The sequence below is a fragment of the Mytilus californianus genome, unplaced genomic scaffold (assembly GCF_021869535.1).
Source record: "Mytilus californianus isolate M0D057914Y unplaced genomic scaffold, xbMytCali1.0.p SCAF_1, whole genome shotgun sequence".
Lineage (NCBI taxonomy): Eukaryota > Metazoa > Mollusca > Bivalvia > Mytilida > Mytilidae > Mytilus > Mytilus californianus.
The window spans coordinates 17,547,266-17,562,928 of record NW_026262581.1 but is presented as its reverse complement, the minus strand read 5'-3'; the positions used below and the strand labels follow the sequence as shown (position 1 = coordinate 17,562,928).

The following is a 15,663-nucleotide window of genomic DNA, read 5'->3' as shown; positions in this document are numbered from 1 at the left end:
GAATGGTTTGCTGGTTTCAATTTGTCAAACTCAATAAAAGTAAAGGATTTACATCTTTGTTTGACAGAAATTCTGTTAAAATGTCCCATTTTGGCATTATACGGCTAAAATAAGCATTTTAAAGCAGTTTCCATTTTATGCCGAAGAGCCATGGTGACTTTCTATCTGACAGCTTTTTATGTTCCTGATATTTGTGTTTCTATGCTTAAATCAAATTTAATTAACCATTTGTGAACTCGGAATCTAGAGAAAAGTAGATTATCACAGAAGAAATGTGCAGAATATTTGTATTTATGTCCCTGGTTAAACGGCCTGTTTGATGTATGTGAAATGTGAAGAGCTTTGTACATAAAATCTGTAGTCCATCACAAATATTTCACTAAATCTGTAAAAAAAGCACTTTACAATGATCAGTTAACCCTATTCATTTCATATGCTGCCATAATTTTCTTCTTTAGGATAGTAAGTGGTTCAAATATATGCCAAATGAGACTAAAACTACATGCAAGTTTTCCATTGAAAAGTGAAAAACTGGTCATCAGACCATACTGTCTGCCAAAAAAATTTAAATTCAAGAGTCCTTTTGCAATTAGACTTCTTGTATCATGACATCTTAGCATAGAAATGAGCAAAAAGTAACAAATTTCAATTTCTTATAGCCTCTGTGTGCATTTTTATATGTAAATATGGGCTACGGCCTAAATCGACTCTAAATAATTCTCAGTCTTACATGGCCTTAGACCATTTTATACTCATGTGGTATGCTTTTTGTAACTTTTCTTTACATTTAAAGTACATTTAATATATATGGAAGAATAATGTATGGTTAAAAAACTTCAAAAACTTCAAATTGGTTGAAAAAAATGCATGTTTATGTAAGGCTTCCCTTAATTCGAAAATCTCTATTTTCAGGCACAGGCTCATATAAATTTGACTTTTGAATAACTGTAATAAATCTGATAAATCAAATGAGTGTTCCGTTGCTTTTAATACTTATTATATTAAATTCAAGAGTATTTAAAAAGCAAATTTTTGCAGTATTTAAATTTTTTAGGCAAAAATCTTGACAGTTGAAAATATTTGATTTAAACGTCAAAAATAAACATCCAAATTTCAATATTAAAATGGCCCTAGTTTCTATAATATATATCCTATGGCCATGAAACTTGGCCAACTATCTTATAATTGCCTAAGCTTAGGTCATGCAAAGTTTTATTAAAATTGGACAAGTTTTTCTATCCTATTAGGTCCAAGGACACAGTTATCGTCCTTTGGTTTTCGTTGTCTACAAATATAGTCCCTAGTGTGAACAGTGTATAACTTGCATTTTTTTTTGATACACTTTCCCAATTTATTTCTTGATATTTTATGCATGAAATATTAAGTAAGGGGATGAAATTACATGTTAAAAAAATTTGGGTGCTGAATCTTTATGTTAAGTAGTGATTTGGTCCAGTTAAAAAAGGTCAAAAATTAGAATGTCTGAAGCTGTCAAACTGAATTTTAGCCCCCCTTAACACAGAACTGTCAATATTTTGAGTTAGAGCTGGTAGAAGTTTCTATAATTTTGATATTATTTGTATCAATAGTAGTACACTACACTGTAAAAATCTTTTTGAGATAGAGCAGGTGCGATTTTTTTAATTTGAATTTATTGTCTAAAAGAAATGCACTACGAAATAACTGTGTTCTCGGGCCAGAAAAACAGACCAAAACAAAAAAAAACTTAACATTGACAAATGAACCATAAAAATGAGGTCAAGGTCAGATGATATCTGCCAAACAGACATATACACCTTACAATCATTCCATACACTAAATATAGCTGACCTATTGCTTATAGTACTTGAAAAACAGACCAAAACACAAAAACTTAACATTGAGCAATGAACAAGAAAATGAGGTCAAGGTCAGATGATACCTGCCAGACAGTTATGTTGACCTTACAATCATTCCATGAACCAAAGATAGTTGACCTATTGCTTATGAAAAACAGACCAAAACACAAAAACTTAACATTGACCAATGAACCACGAAAATGAGGTCAAGGTCAGATGATACCTGCCAGACTGACATGTACCCATTACAGTCATTCCATACACCACATATAGTTGACCTACTGCTTATAGTATTTGAGAAACGAAACTAATCAAGTAACTTTAACCTTGATCACTGATCCATAAAATGAGGTCGAAGTCATGTGAACCCTATATGACGAACATGAAAACATTGCAAGGAATCCATATACCAAATATGGTTATCCTATTACTCATAATAAGTGAGAAATTCACATGACAAAAAATCTCAAATTTTTCTTCAAGCATTTGCTGAACCATGAAAATGAGGTCAAGATATTGGACACATGACAGACGGAAACTTCATGATATAAAGTATCTGCATACAAGATATGAAGCATCCAGGTCTTCTACCTTCTGAAATATTAAGCTTTATACAAATAGTTTACAACGCCGCCGCCGCCAGATAGTAATACCTATGTCTCGCATACTGCAACTTTCGTTGCAGGCATTACAAATATGAAAACAATTTTAATGTTTATATGTTCAATTTTTGATTGTGAGAAAATATACCAACTTTAACATTTCAATGAATGCATGTATGTAGAAGAACAAATATTTTTTTTTTCATCCAATATGAAACAATCCATCTCATATTTATATGTAATAGTATACCTGTGCAGCAGCTAAATATTCAGCATCCTCCTTCTTACTGGTTGTTGGGAAGAAAACAATATCATCTATGGTCTGTATCAGTTCTAATTGTACAACACATTTAATTAACAATCCTTGGAATAACTTCTGATCTGGAGAAACTTCTACAAAATATGAAACAAAAAGTATGCAGACAAAAAATAAACTGTTGACACAGAGACATGTCTCCCCTGTATTTTTTATTATAGTAAAATACAAAAGTTGAAATTAAAATATCAGCACTTTCTCATGTAAATTATGTGAAATATTCAAAGTCAATGAAGTATGATCAAGATACAGGGCCAAATAATCCCAATGGAAATAAGATATGCAAAGGCTAATACAAGTGCATACCAAATATATTCAACTTATCATAAGGTGTTTCTCTTAAACAGACCTAATCACAAATTTTAACATGTAAACTGCAAAAGTTTCTCCGTCAATAAACCATGATTGAGGGGACAGAGCCAAATTATCTCCATGGGAATGAGATGTGTTAATTCTAATACAACTGCATACCAAATATCATTGACTTATCAGAAGTGGTTCTCCTTAAACTGACCCAATCACAAACTTTAAAAATTGTTGATGCTGCTGCTGTCTGCTCGCTTTTGACTCCGTGAGGGCAAGACAAAAAGGGTCATAAATCCTGGAATCTGGTTACATCAAAAAGATACCTGAACCAAGCAATTGACCAAAAATGAAATGTACCTATGAAGAAAAATATATTTCTGATACACAACTAATAATTTTGTTGAAAGAATATTTTGCTCACTTGAACTTGGGATTTAATGGTATCTGAATTTCAGATACACAACTACTAATATTGTGGACAGAGATTATACACACTTGACCTTGAAATTGTATGGTCCCAGGCTTTCCGATACTCTACAATATATAAAGTGGACAAAGTATTATACTCACTTGACCTTAGGATTTCCCTTGATTTCTGATACACTTCTATATATAGATAAAGTGGACATAGTATTATACCCACTTGACCTTGGGATTTCCCTGGATTTTTGATACACTACTAAAATTAAAGAAGACAAAGTATCATACTCACTTGACCTTGGTATTTTATGCTCCCTGGATTCCTGAGATACAGTACTATATACACTATGGTTACTGTCAGCCCTTTTTAAGGATCTGTTATCATGGGTATGGTCTGGTGACAATGAGTCCTAGATTAGTAAACATAACAATTTCAGCTAACAAAAACTACTTTTATTAACAATATTCTTTCATAATTTTAGCCTTTTTCTTTTGAGTATAATTTTGAACAGCAAAAAAAAAAATAAGTTGTTGTCTTTTCACATTTTTTTCTTTAAATAAAGTTCCTGTAAAGATAAGCTACCATAATGTATGATCACCAGTTTCAATTCTACAGCCCTTTGATACCTCAATGTTCTTTTATTTGTAACTTCAAATAACAATCAATATGTCCAACTAGGATTACATATTGAAAACTTACATTTAATTCTTCCATAGATTCCATCTTATTGAATGGATGATTATCAGGAGAGTTATCATGTTCTGGACACCATGCTAACAAACTGAAATAAATCAGAGTAAATGTAATCACAACTACTAGCTTAAGTCTGCAAAATATGACCATGATGACAAAGTTACTGCCTTATAAAACTATAGCATGATCCAAATTACCTGTTACCTTTAAGTATCAGGTTTTCAAACTGCTTTAATTATATATTGTATCATAACTTAGTTTTTAAGTATATACATTTTTCTGTGGTTGTCTTTTGACTTAACTTGATGTGTTTTGTTAATTTGAGATTTGTTAATGGAAAATGTTTGATTGTTTCTGTTTAGCTCATTCACAATGATTTATAGCTTGACATACTGTATAGACAACTGTCTATTGTTGATGACTGTATGTTGCCCTCTAGAGTATGACATACTGTATAGACAACTGTCTATTGTTGATGACTGTATGTTGCCCTCTAGAGTATGACAAACTGTATAGACAACTGTCTATTGTTGATGACTGTATGTTGCCCTCTAGAGTATGACATACTGTATAGATAACTGTCTATTGTTGATGACTGTATGTTGCCCTCTAGAGTATGACATACTGTATAGACAACTGTCTATTGTTGATGACTGTATGTTGCCCTCTAGAGTATGGCAAACTGTATAGACAACTGTCTATTGTTGATGACTGTATAGATAACTGTCTATTGTTGATGACTGTATGTTGCCCTCTAGAGTATGACATACTGTATAGATAACTGTCTATTGTTGATGACTGTATGTTGCCCTCTAGAGTATGACATACAGTATAGACAACTGTCTATTGTTGATGACTGTATGTTGCCCTCTAGAGTATGACATACTGTATAGACACCTGTCTATTGTTGATGACTGAATGTTGCCCTCTAGAGTATGACATACTGTATAGACACCTGTCTATTGTTGATGACTGTATGTTGCCCTCTAGAGTATGACGTACTGTATAGACAACTGTCTATTGTTGATGACTGTATGTTGCCCTCTAGAGTATGACGTACTGTATAGACAACTGTCTATTGTTGATGACTGTATGTTGCCCTCTAGAGTATGACGTACTGTATAGACAACTGTCTATTGTTGATGACTGTATGTTGCCCTCTAGAGTATGACAAACTGTATAGATAACTGTCTATTGTTGATGACTGTATGTTGCCCTTTAGAGTATGACATACTGTATAGACAACTGTCTATTGTTGATGACTGTATGTTGCCCTTTAGAGTATGACATACTGTATAGACAACTGTCTATTGTTGATGACTGTATGTTGCCCTTTAGAGTATGACATACTGTATAGACAACTGTCTATTGTTGATGACTGTATGTTGCCCTCTAGAGTATGACATACTGTATAGACAACTGTCTATTGTTGATGACTGTATGTTGCCCTTTAGAGTATGACATACAGTATAGACAACTGTCTATTGTTGATGACTGTATGTTGCCCTCTAGAGTATGACATACCGTATAGACACCTGTCTATTGTTGATGACTGTATGTTGCCCTCTAGAGTATGACATACTGTATAGACACCTGTCTATTGTTGATGACTGTATGTTGACCTCTAGAGTATGACATACAGTATAGACAGTCAAGGGTGTAACTTGAATAAGTTATTAGAGAAAAATAACATACATGTGTTATTACGAATACTTTCTCTTTATCTATAGTAACATATGTTTGTTATCAGTTAAATGTACCATAAAATTTTTTATTATCAGTTGGCACTTGGGAATTCTTGAAACTTGCGCAGTAACTTAATACATAACCTTGAAAACTAATTTTCCAATTCAATTAATACATTTTTGATCAACCATGGTAAATCAATAAGACAAGGTTTTTAAGTGATAACTTAGCTGTAATAACAAGGCTTAGTTATTACAGACATTTAACTTATTACATGAGACACTTGGGAATGACTAGGAAGCTTGCGCAGAACCTCATTACATGCTCTTATCATTATTTATTACAAGAAATTAAAATACATTGTGATATATGTAGGAGAAAAGGCTTTGAAGAGATGTAGAGAAGCTGTAATAACACCCTTTAGTTATTACAGGCATATTTTTTCTGTAATAACATGGGTGTGTTATGCATGATTGGCAAACTATGGGCTTGTATATCTTTCTAAAGTTTAATATACATAAAGACAATTATAATATCAATAGAACTAGTACTCTATTTAACAAAATAAAGGATGTATAATGCCCCTTTGAAACATGTAACAAACATATGTTATCACAGATTTTTTATTTTTTAGCCCTCAATAACAAATGTATGTTATTTTTCTCTAATAACTTATTTAAGTTAGACCCTTGACTGATAGACAACTGTCTATTGTTGATGACTGTATGTTGCCCTCTAGAGTATGACAAACTGTATAGACAACTGTCTATTGTTGATGACTGTATGTCGCCCTCTAGAGTATGATATACAGTATAGACAACTGTCTATTGTTGATGACTGTATGTTGCCCTTTAGAGTATGACATACTGTATAGACAACTGTCTATTGTTGATGAGTGTTCGTTGCCCTTTAGAGTATGACAAACTGTATAGACAACTGTCTATTGTTGATGACCGTATGTTGCCCTCTAGAGTATGACGTACTGTATAGACAACTGTCTATTGTTGATGACTGTATGTTGCCCTCTAGAGTATGACGTACTGTATAGACAACTGACTATTGTTGATGACTGTATGTTGCCCTCTAGAGTATGACATACAGTATAGACAACTGTCTATTGTTGATGACTGTATGTTGCCCTTAAGAGTATGACAAACTGTATAGACAACTGTCTATTGTTGATGACGGTATGTTGCCCTCTAGAGTATGACGTACTGTATAGACAACTGTCTATTGTTGATGACTGTATGTTGCCGTCTAGAGTATGACATACTGTATAGACAACTGTCTATTGTTGATGACTGTATGTTGCCCTCTAGAGTATGACATACTGTATAGACAACTGTCTATTGTTGATGACTGTATGTTGACCTCTAGATATCGTTGGATATTTTTGTCTATGGGTCAGTCTCCATTAATTCATATTAATCACAGCAAACCTCATATAAAAGCAAAAATCAATGATAGTCATTCTGCATGTTACTTTTATTGTATAGCACTTTTGTCTCTTACATTTTTCTATTAGATTAAATTATGCCAAGCCTGCTGGCTAATAGAGTTTATCTGATCGAATGAATTCAAAAGGACCATCATCACCTCTGAAATATAATCAGCCTGCCAAACTAACCACAGCTTAATTAACTCATTCTGGTAAGGAGAAAACTTATACCAAAACTAATAGTTCATCGTAGCCTGAGTAACTGAGACCTTTAAGATGATAAAGAATAGCTAACAAGAGGTCTAGATAAAAATTTAGCAACTAAAATATACTTTTATGCCATCTTACCTCGTAGGAATAGTATCTTTGAATATATCTAACATAATCACACAGGTTTTGTGCCATACATCTGGGGAGAACTTGGTTCCATTAGAAATAACTAGATTTTCTAAACAATTAATTCCAGATCTAGCTAATTGTTCATTATCTTGTTTGACACACCAGTGTAACTGGTTATAGAGTTCATCAAGTAAAACTGTGTGTAGTACACTATAATATTGTGTGAATACATCAACAATGGCGTATAGAGCATGGTTACAGGTGGTTGTCATCCATTCTGCTTTCTGAAAACAGAAAATGTACTTTTCATTTAAATATTTACTTTCATTTTACATATATTCCTGTTAAGTTAATGTTTCTACACCTACTTGTGACACTCAAACTAAAATATTACTGCACATGGACATTGCATTTACTCATAAATTAATATGACACTAAATTACAAATAGTACTCTATGTATGGGATCACTAACTCAAACAAAGGTTTCATATAAAAGTGTTTCTTTGCTATGGTTAAAAGATAATTATGTAAATTCACACATGCTTTTTTTTTTATTTCAGTCAAAACAAGTACCATCTTTTGAAATCAATTTCACTAATTTTTTTTCCTCAAAGCAACTGAAATAATTCAATTTCAATATACTTAAATAAACTGCTTCGCTGAGCGCAGCTGGATACGCCCGCAGAGGTCCAACCCTGAACAGTTGGGGCAAAAATGGACACAATATTCAAGCTTGATACAGGTCTGAATTTGGATTGTAATTAAATATTTGATATATTATAGGTTTCTGAATAAATGTAGTCAAAGAACTTGAAATTGGTTATATGAAAGATTTCTTGCTGTTGTGCAATACACTGTGCTGTTGCGCAATACTTAGTAAATCTGTTGTCAGACAAAAAACAAATAAAATCTTATAACTCGGAAACGTAAAATCGAAAATTTATAGAAATCAAAAGGGAGCTTACAAAAATAGATATAAACAATTTACCAAAGTTTCATAAAAAAAGCTGAAAGCATTTTTGAATTATTGTCCGAAAACTGGAAAATCCCCATTTTGTAATGAATAAAACCCCACAAATCGGAAACGTATAGTCTGAAATTTATAAAAATCAAAAGGGAGCTCATTTCAATAGATATAAACCATTCACCAAAGTTTTTTGCAAATTGGTGAAATTGTTTTTGAGTTATTGTCTGAAAACTGGAAAATCCCCACTTTTTTAATGAATAAAACCCCAAAACTCGGAAACAGTAAATCCGAAATTTATAAAAAACGAAAGGGCGCTCACGTCAATAGATATGAACAATTCACAAAAGTTTCATGTAAACTGGTGAAATTGTTTTTGAGTTATTGTCCAAAAACTGGAAAATCCCCCCTTTTTTAATGAATAAAACCCCAAAACTCGGAAACGGTAAATCCGAAATTTATAAAAAACGAAAGGGAGCTCACGTCAATAGATCTGAACAATTCACTAAAAGTTTCATGCAAATTGGTGAAATTGTTTTTGAGTTATTGTCCGAAAACTGGAAAATCCCCCCTTTTTTAATGAATAAAACCCCAAAACTCAGAAATGGTAAATCTGAAATTTATAAAAAACGAAAGGGAGCTCACGTCAATAGATATAAACAATTCACCAAAGTTTCATGCATATTGGTTAAAGCGTTTTTGAATTAATGTCCGACATGTTGACGACGGACGGACGGACAGACGGACGGACAGACGAACAACGGTATACCATAATACGTCCCGTAAATGGGCGTATAAAAAATCAAACTTTTGTCATACAAATGTGCCATCCTGATTGTGAACTTTTTATTAACTTAATCTGTTGAACTTGGGTGCATGATCATAATGTTATGAAAATGAACAAGGGGAGGTAAATCACAACAATAACAAGAACAGAAATGATTATTCTACTTCAAATTGTTGTGTACCATGAGTTAGAAACAACAATTGAAAATGCAAGATAAGATAACTCTTCATTAATATTTAAGTTATCCCAACTAAAGACAACCGTGGTTTTAGGGAACCCAAGTGACAGTGTCTAAGATCTTCTGTATAACACTTTCACTGGTATTTAATAGTTTTATAAATCCTGAATACACCCCGATTACCACTAATGTAAATATATATAGAATATAAATATGAATAATTTAATTGAATTTTAATAAAGAATTTGTATATAGAATATGGTTATGAATACTGGTGCATCAATCATGATTCTATTTTTGATTAACAAAACTTATTCTTGAATACATTTCCTTTTTTCATTTCCTCTATTAAAAGTATTAAAATCTCACCATATTCAACTATCTTTATTTAGCAAGCTGTCTAGATTATATTTTTATAATAAGCATGCAACTGCTGAACTGCAATACACTAACTGTAACATGCTCTCATATTAGTTCATATTTATACTTTACAGTAGCCTACACAAAGCATAATGTTTCCACACTTAAGCATATAATAAAGTTTCCCTAGCATAAGTGTATATTTCAAAAAGGGCAGGATTATATATATGTATACTGTATAGTTTGCAGTTCTTACAAATCTCCTGTGAGCAACAGTACACTGAAATACCAGGAAAGTTAATATTTTAGTCTAGAAGCAAGGAACAATGTAGGGACAGGTCCATTAAAACCTACATGGCACTCACTAAAAGCACTCTGATGTAGCATTTGTAAATAATTGTTAAATGCAAAACTATTTAACAGTGAAAATGCATGCTTAATGAAACAAAACTGCATGTGTTGGCATGCTAAGCATAACCCCTCTCTTAATAGGAAATAGGTGTCTGGCAGAACAGAAAACTCCTCACACGTTACAATTCGTCACTGTCGAGCTGCTGACCAAGTATGAAGTAATTCTTTTGAATATTTTCTGATAAAAGTGTGAAAATATTTATTGGGCAAAATGAAGGACAGGGTGATTGCAATATAGCCCCCCTTTAGAGTGGGGTATAAAATTGATTCTTTAAATGACTACCAAAGTGCTTTCTCTAAGAACCATGTTTTTTTTCTAATGGAACATACTAAAATTATATGACCCTGTCAAGGAGATGCATCCTGATGGGCAAAGAATGTATTAAAGATATAGTCTCATTCAAGCTGCTTGTAAATTTAGATGGTTGTACTTGGTCCTTAACAAAATTCATTGATATGCAAATTTCTGAATTGCAAAAAATATATGATATTAATATTTACATACAAAACAGCAAAAAGTAATAAAAAGTGGTAAAATCTGTGTTTTACCACTTTTTATTACTTTTTATTACTTTTTTGTAAAAAAAAATTCATACTGAGGAAAAAATTTTTAATTTTTTTTTTTAACTTGGATACTTGAAACATAGACCTCCATACTAAATATTACAATGACTGGCAGCTTATCAATTTCATATTCAATTTATTATCAGGTCAAAGGTTAAGGTCTCATTACAAGGAATGCACAAACATCAAAACATGCAAATGTTGCATAATACAAAAAGCATGTAAAAAACTAGTTTGTCTGTTAGTACATAAAAACCCTGAGAGAAACAAAAATGACATAAAATACCATTCCCATGACAACTATTTAAATTACCTCAAATTCCTGGTGATTTAACAAAATACCAATATAAAAGTATTACGGGAATGTACCAAAAATTTTAAGAGTGAGTAGTGGAATTCTGTTTAGTAATAACATTCCATTTCTACAGGCAACCATTTCTAGTGAATACATTTATTAACTCACCCAAAAGAAAGGCTACATTTTAATTGCAAAAATGAACCAAAATATACTACATTTCAATGTTATATCACACAGTCATGTCTCATCAGCTCAGAATTCATATATTAAATAATTCAACTTTATTCCCCTTAGATAATTGAATAGCTGCAATTCATCAAATTTTGAAGTTGTATCCAGCAAATAAAAATACTCTGAAGTTCATTCCTTTTATCCTTATATATAAACAACAGCCAATAGTTGTCAATATTTATAAAAACTGAATTTCTTAAAAGGTTTTTAAAGTTGCATAAATCTTCAACTTAACAGCTACTTTTCATGCTTTTGAATATTTTGATGAGCTGTTGTATTATCAATGCATATTCTTTCCCTTCTTTAAATTGAGCCACTGAAGTGATACAATAGTTACAGTGTTTACTACACATGAAAATAAAATCTACAGTACCAATACGAGTATAAGTAATTTACATTATAATAAAAAAATATGGAAGGAAAATTAGTAAAACAAAGCAAAATAGAAATGAAAAATTGGCTACAATTATCAGATAATTCTAAATGGAACATCACAGAAAATCTAGCAACTGAATCACTGTAACCTAATTACATGTTCCTGACATCAATTTTCAACAATGAAAAAAGCTATGTAAGTAATGAATGTAATCGACCTTCTATCTCCCACATTTAAATTATTCGTCATAAATGATGTCTAGTTTGCTAGATTTTCTGTGTTGACTTCAGTACTTTGGTAAAAGTTTGTCATGCCATCAATGTCTATTACCATTCTTATATAGTATAATTGAAAAAGTATCGATTGAATAAACTGTAAACCAACTATTACATTAATTTCATCACACGGGTTGAAAAATTATACCAATATAAATTGTTGTGAATATATCAAAAGTGTGGATCTGCTCTTATATGAATTAATAAACAAAGTAGGAAATTAGCAAAAGTAACACAAAGTGGGCTAAAAAGAGCTATACATGAAAAAAGTATCAGCTTATATTAGTTTACAGTTCATAAAAAAAATTTTTTAAATTTTATTCTGTCTTCTCTTCCTGTCCAATATAAATACTTGAAGAAATGACAAAAGTTTCACATGCTGAACAGACATTTCTTAACAATTATAATACTTTAAAACTATATTTTCAAACACTGTACTGTAACGTCAAGTTTAATATATTATCATATATCTTTCCATTCATGACATGACAAAAAGATGAAAATAAAACTTACCAAAATAATAGAATAGTTAGTACCAATATCTGTCTACATTGTAAGTATCACACAGATCAGATGTTTAGTGTGCTGATAATACACAGCATCTATACAATAGTGTGTAAGTAGTACACAGCACATCTAGATTTCTTACAAATTTCTCACTTACAGTAGTAACACCAACCTCATTTTGTTGTTCTGGTAACTTCATATTGTCAAAGATTCGAAAAACAACTTGGAATAAATCTGCCCACCAATGGCTGAGAAATGTGTCACCATAAGTTTTCATTATCTCGAACATCACAGTAAGACCTCTGCAAGACAGAAATTAAAGTATACTGTTAAAAAAACTCAAAATTCTAGTATCATTTGTCTAAACAGACCAACTCTCTTTACCTGAGCATGTTTTAACAAATTCAAAAACATGGGTTTAAATATTTGTGTTGTCACTAAATAAAATGCATTGTTTATTAAAAGACATAATTCAATCATTTTAAATTTGCCTGCTTTTACAGTAAATCAGAAATGTTCTTGTTATATTTTCATATAAAAGGAAAACAGTCTATTCTACTGGGAAAACTGAAAATACGTCAATATATAAAATATCAACTTTTCTATTACAAGTCATTATTATTCAACAAAAAGACATTTTAAACAGCTCAAGATCTAAAGAAATCATTTAGTTATCTTCTATTTTGTTTCTTTTCATCATTGTTAAATTGATCATTGGTTACCTTGTCCTGACATCAAGTTTACATCTATTTATCACACATGAAAGCTCAAACAGAACAGGGAACCATCCTCTGACCCAAACACGATCTTCTTCTGGTACATTAATTTCATCACCACCATGGTCTCTGAACATCTAATAATGTTTAAAAAAAATTACTTAATGGACAATCATTTTTACTTGTTTTATCCCTGCACTAATAAATGATATATTTTGACTGTAAATTATTAAATATAAATTAAGAAGTGAAAGTATTTGTACTTACACAAAGGTTGTAGCTTTCGTTGTTGACCTTAGTTTTGGAATCAGGAACAAGAAAAACATGAAAAATAACAACCTTGTGGAGAGCTTTGATCACAAAAATAAACAACTTTAAATATATATCTAATATAGTATGTGAGTTAGGAACTTACCATTGGTTTCTCTGCAACATATTTCGCACAGTTTCTGATCAGTCGAATAGCCTCCATGCTAGTGTCTGGAAAAGCAGCATTACATGCAAATTCTGATAGACACTTTACTGCATCTTGGAATGAATCAATGATGGCTGCAAAATGCTGTTCAAATATATTTACTGAAAAGGAAAACATTTAGAACAATTATTAAAATAATCTAAACCAACTATTCTGACAATGAAACTAAACGGGAAGAGTAAAATAAATATAAATATGGTATATAAACTGTAAAATAAAATCTGCATTCTAAAGCATATAACTCAGAAACTACAAATATACATATTGAAATAATGATATATTTTAATGCAAAGCAAACTACCCACAAGATAGCAACTTATATCATAAATGCAATAAATTTAAAAGCGTAAGTTCATGTTTTTTTTTACTTGAGTTTAAAAAATATTAAGTACTGTAAAACTAGAAAAACGTTTGGCTGTCAATATTTAATGAAAATTTTTAAAAAAATGCTTTGTGCTGATATTTTCTCATTAATATTGAAACATGAGCAGCAACCGATCATTCTGCAAAGTTCCTATTTAGGAAATGCTAAGTCATTCAAATGTTGTGTGCAAGGTAGTTGTTTATCCTGTCAACACCAAAATCCATGACCATACATATTGATTATGACATGTAGATGGTATCACTGTGGCATTATGATTGACCTTTTGGCATTTAAATGGTAAGTTTTTTGGCCACTTAGATGTTTTTTTTACATTTTTAATCTTTTTAAAAATTATTAAGAATCAATGGTAATAAACTGTTGACACAGAGATATGTCTCGCCTGTCGGCATAAAATTCAGAAAAAGACAATCTGATGGACAGCAACAATGCTAATTAATTCAAAGTCGCTGGACAGACTAGTGGGCAGGGCCTCGAAATGGTTGATAAATTGAGATGTACAAACAGCAATGTATCTTTATAGAAAATATTGTCTACTGTAAGTAGTTTCAATCAAACTAACTTAATCATAAAACTTAACATTGAAAATTGTTAATTGATTGAAAGTAACTGGACCATGACCTAAGGGGCAGGGCCTTAACATAGTCTTCAAACTGATATGTATTGATAGTAATGCAACTTTAAAGAAAATATCATTGATCTATCGCAAGTAGTTCATATCAAACTAACTTGAGCAGAAAATTTATCATTGAATATTGCTAATTAATTGAAAGTCACTAAACCATGGCCTAGAGGGCAGGGTCTCAAAATAGTTGTCAAACTGATATGTACTGATAGTAATGCAACTTCATACAAAATATCATTGATCTATCACCAGTAGTTCCTATCAAACTAACTTAAGCAGATAACTTAACATTTAAAATTGCTAATTAAATCAAAGTCGCTGGACCATGGCCTAGGGGGCAGGGCTTCAAAATTGTCATCAAACTGATATGTACTGATAGTAATGCATCTTCATACAAAATATCAATGATCTATCACAAGTAGTTCCTATCAAACTAACTTGAGTAGAAAACTTAACAATTGTTGACGCCGTCATTGCAGCCATCGCCAGAAAAGTAATCCCTATGTCTTGCTTTCCGCAATGAAAGTCGCAGGGAGACAATAATGACTCTGATCATTCTTCCTGATCCCTTTTAAACACCAATACAAATTTAAGCAGCAGATTGATTTAAAAAAAAACAATATACAAATACTTGTACGTTATAGTATACTTTTGTTACAGTAGGTGTTCAAAAGAAATGGGATATAGTGTGCAAAAATACTTTGACTAAAGAAAAATTTTATTTTAATTGTTTACACATGATTGTATGAACTACACATAGGTATCAAGGGAAAAACTCAAATGAAAAGGAAGATTGTTGAAAAAAAACAAACATACAAATACATGAAATATCAAGTTAAATACATTTAAAAAAAAGAAAATACTAATGCAATCC

At 31.5% G+C, this 15,663-nt stretch overlaps 1 protein-coding gene across 5 annotated transcripts in view; it reads right to left on the bottom strand.

Annotated features, from left to right (window-relative positions):
* Positions 1–15,663, bottom strand: part of LOC127699982 (brefeldin A-inhibited guanine nucleotide-exchange protein 1-like) — a 54,555-nt gene that overhangs the window by 7,077 nt on the left and 31,815 nt on the right. For 2 of the 5 annotated variants that reach the window (XM_052203356.1, XM_052203385.1), the window contains 8 exons: positions 13,723–13,883; positions 13,314–13,444; positions 12,764–12,893; positions 10,186–10,209; positions 7,649–7,923; positions 4,183–4,264; positions 3,775–3,892; positions 2,691–2,833 (listed from right to left, as the gene is read on the bottom strand). In XM_052203356.1, the coding sequence (XP_052059316.1) occupies positions 2,691–2,833; positions 3,775–3,892; positions 4,183–4,264; positions 7,649–7,923; positions 10,186–10,209; positions 12,764–12,893; positions 13,314–13,444; positions 13,723–13,883 (1,064 nt within the window). Of the gene's footprint in view, positions 1–2,690; positions 2,834–3,774; positions 3,893–4,182; positions 4,265–7,648; positions 7,924–10,185; positions 10,210–12,748; positions 12,894–13,313; positions 13,445–13,722; positions 13,884–15,663 lie in introns of all 5 variants that reach the window. The other 3 variants (XM_052203374.1, XM_052203397.1, XM_052203364.1) reach the window with 2 other exon arrangements.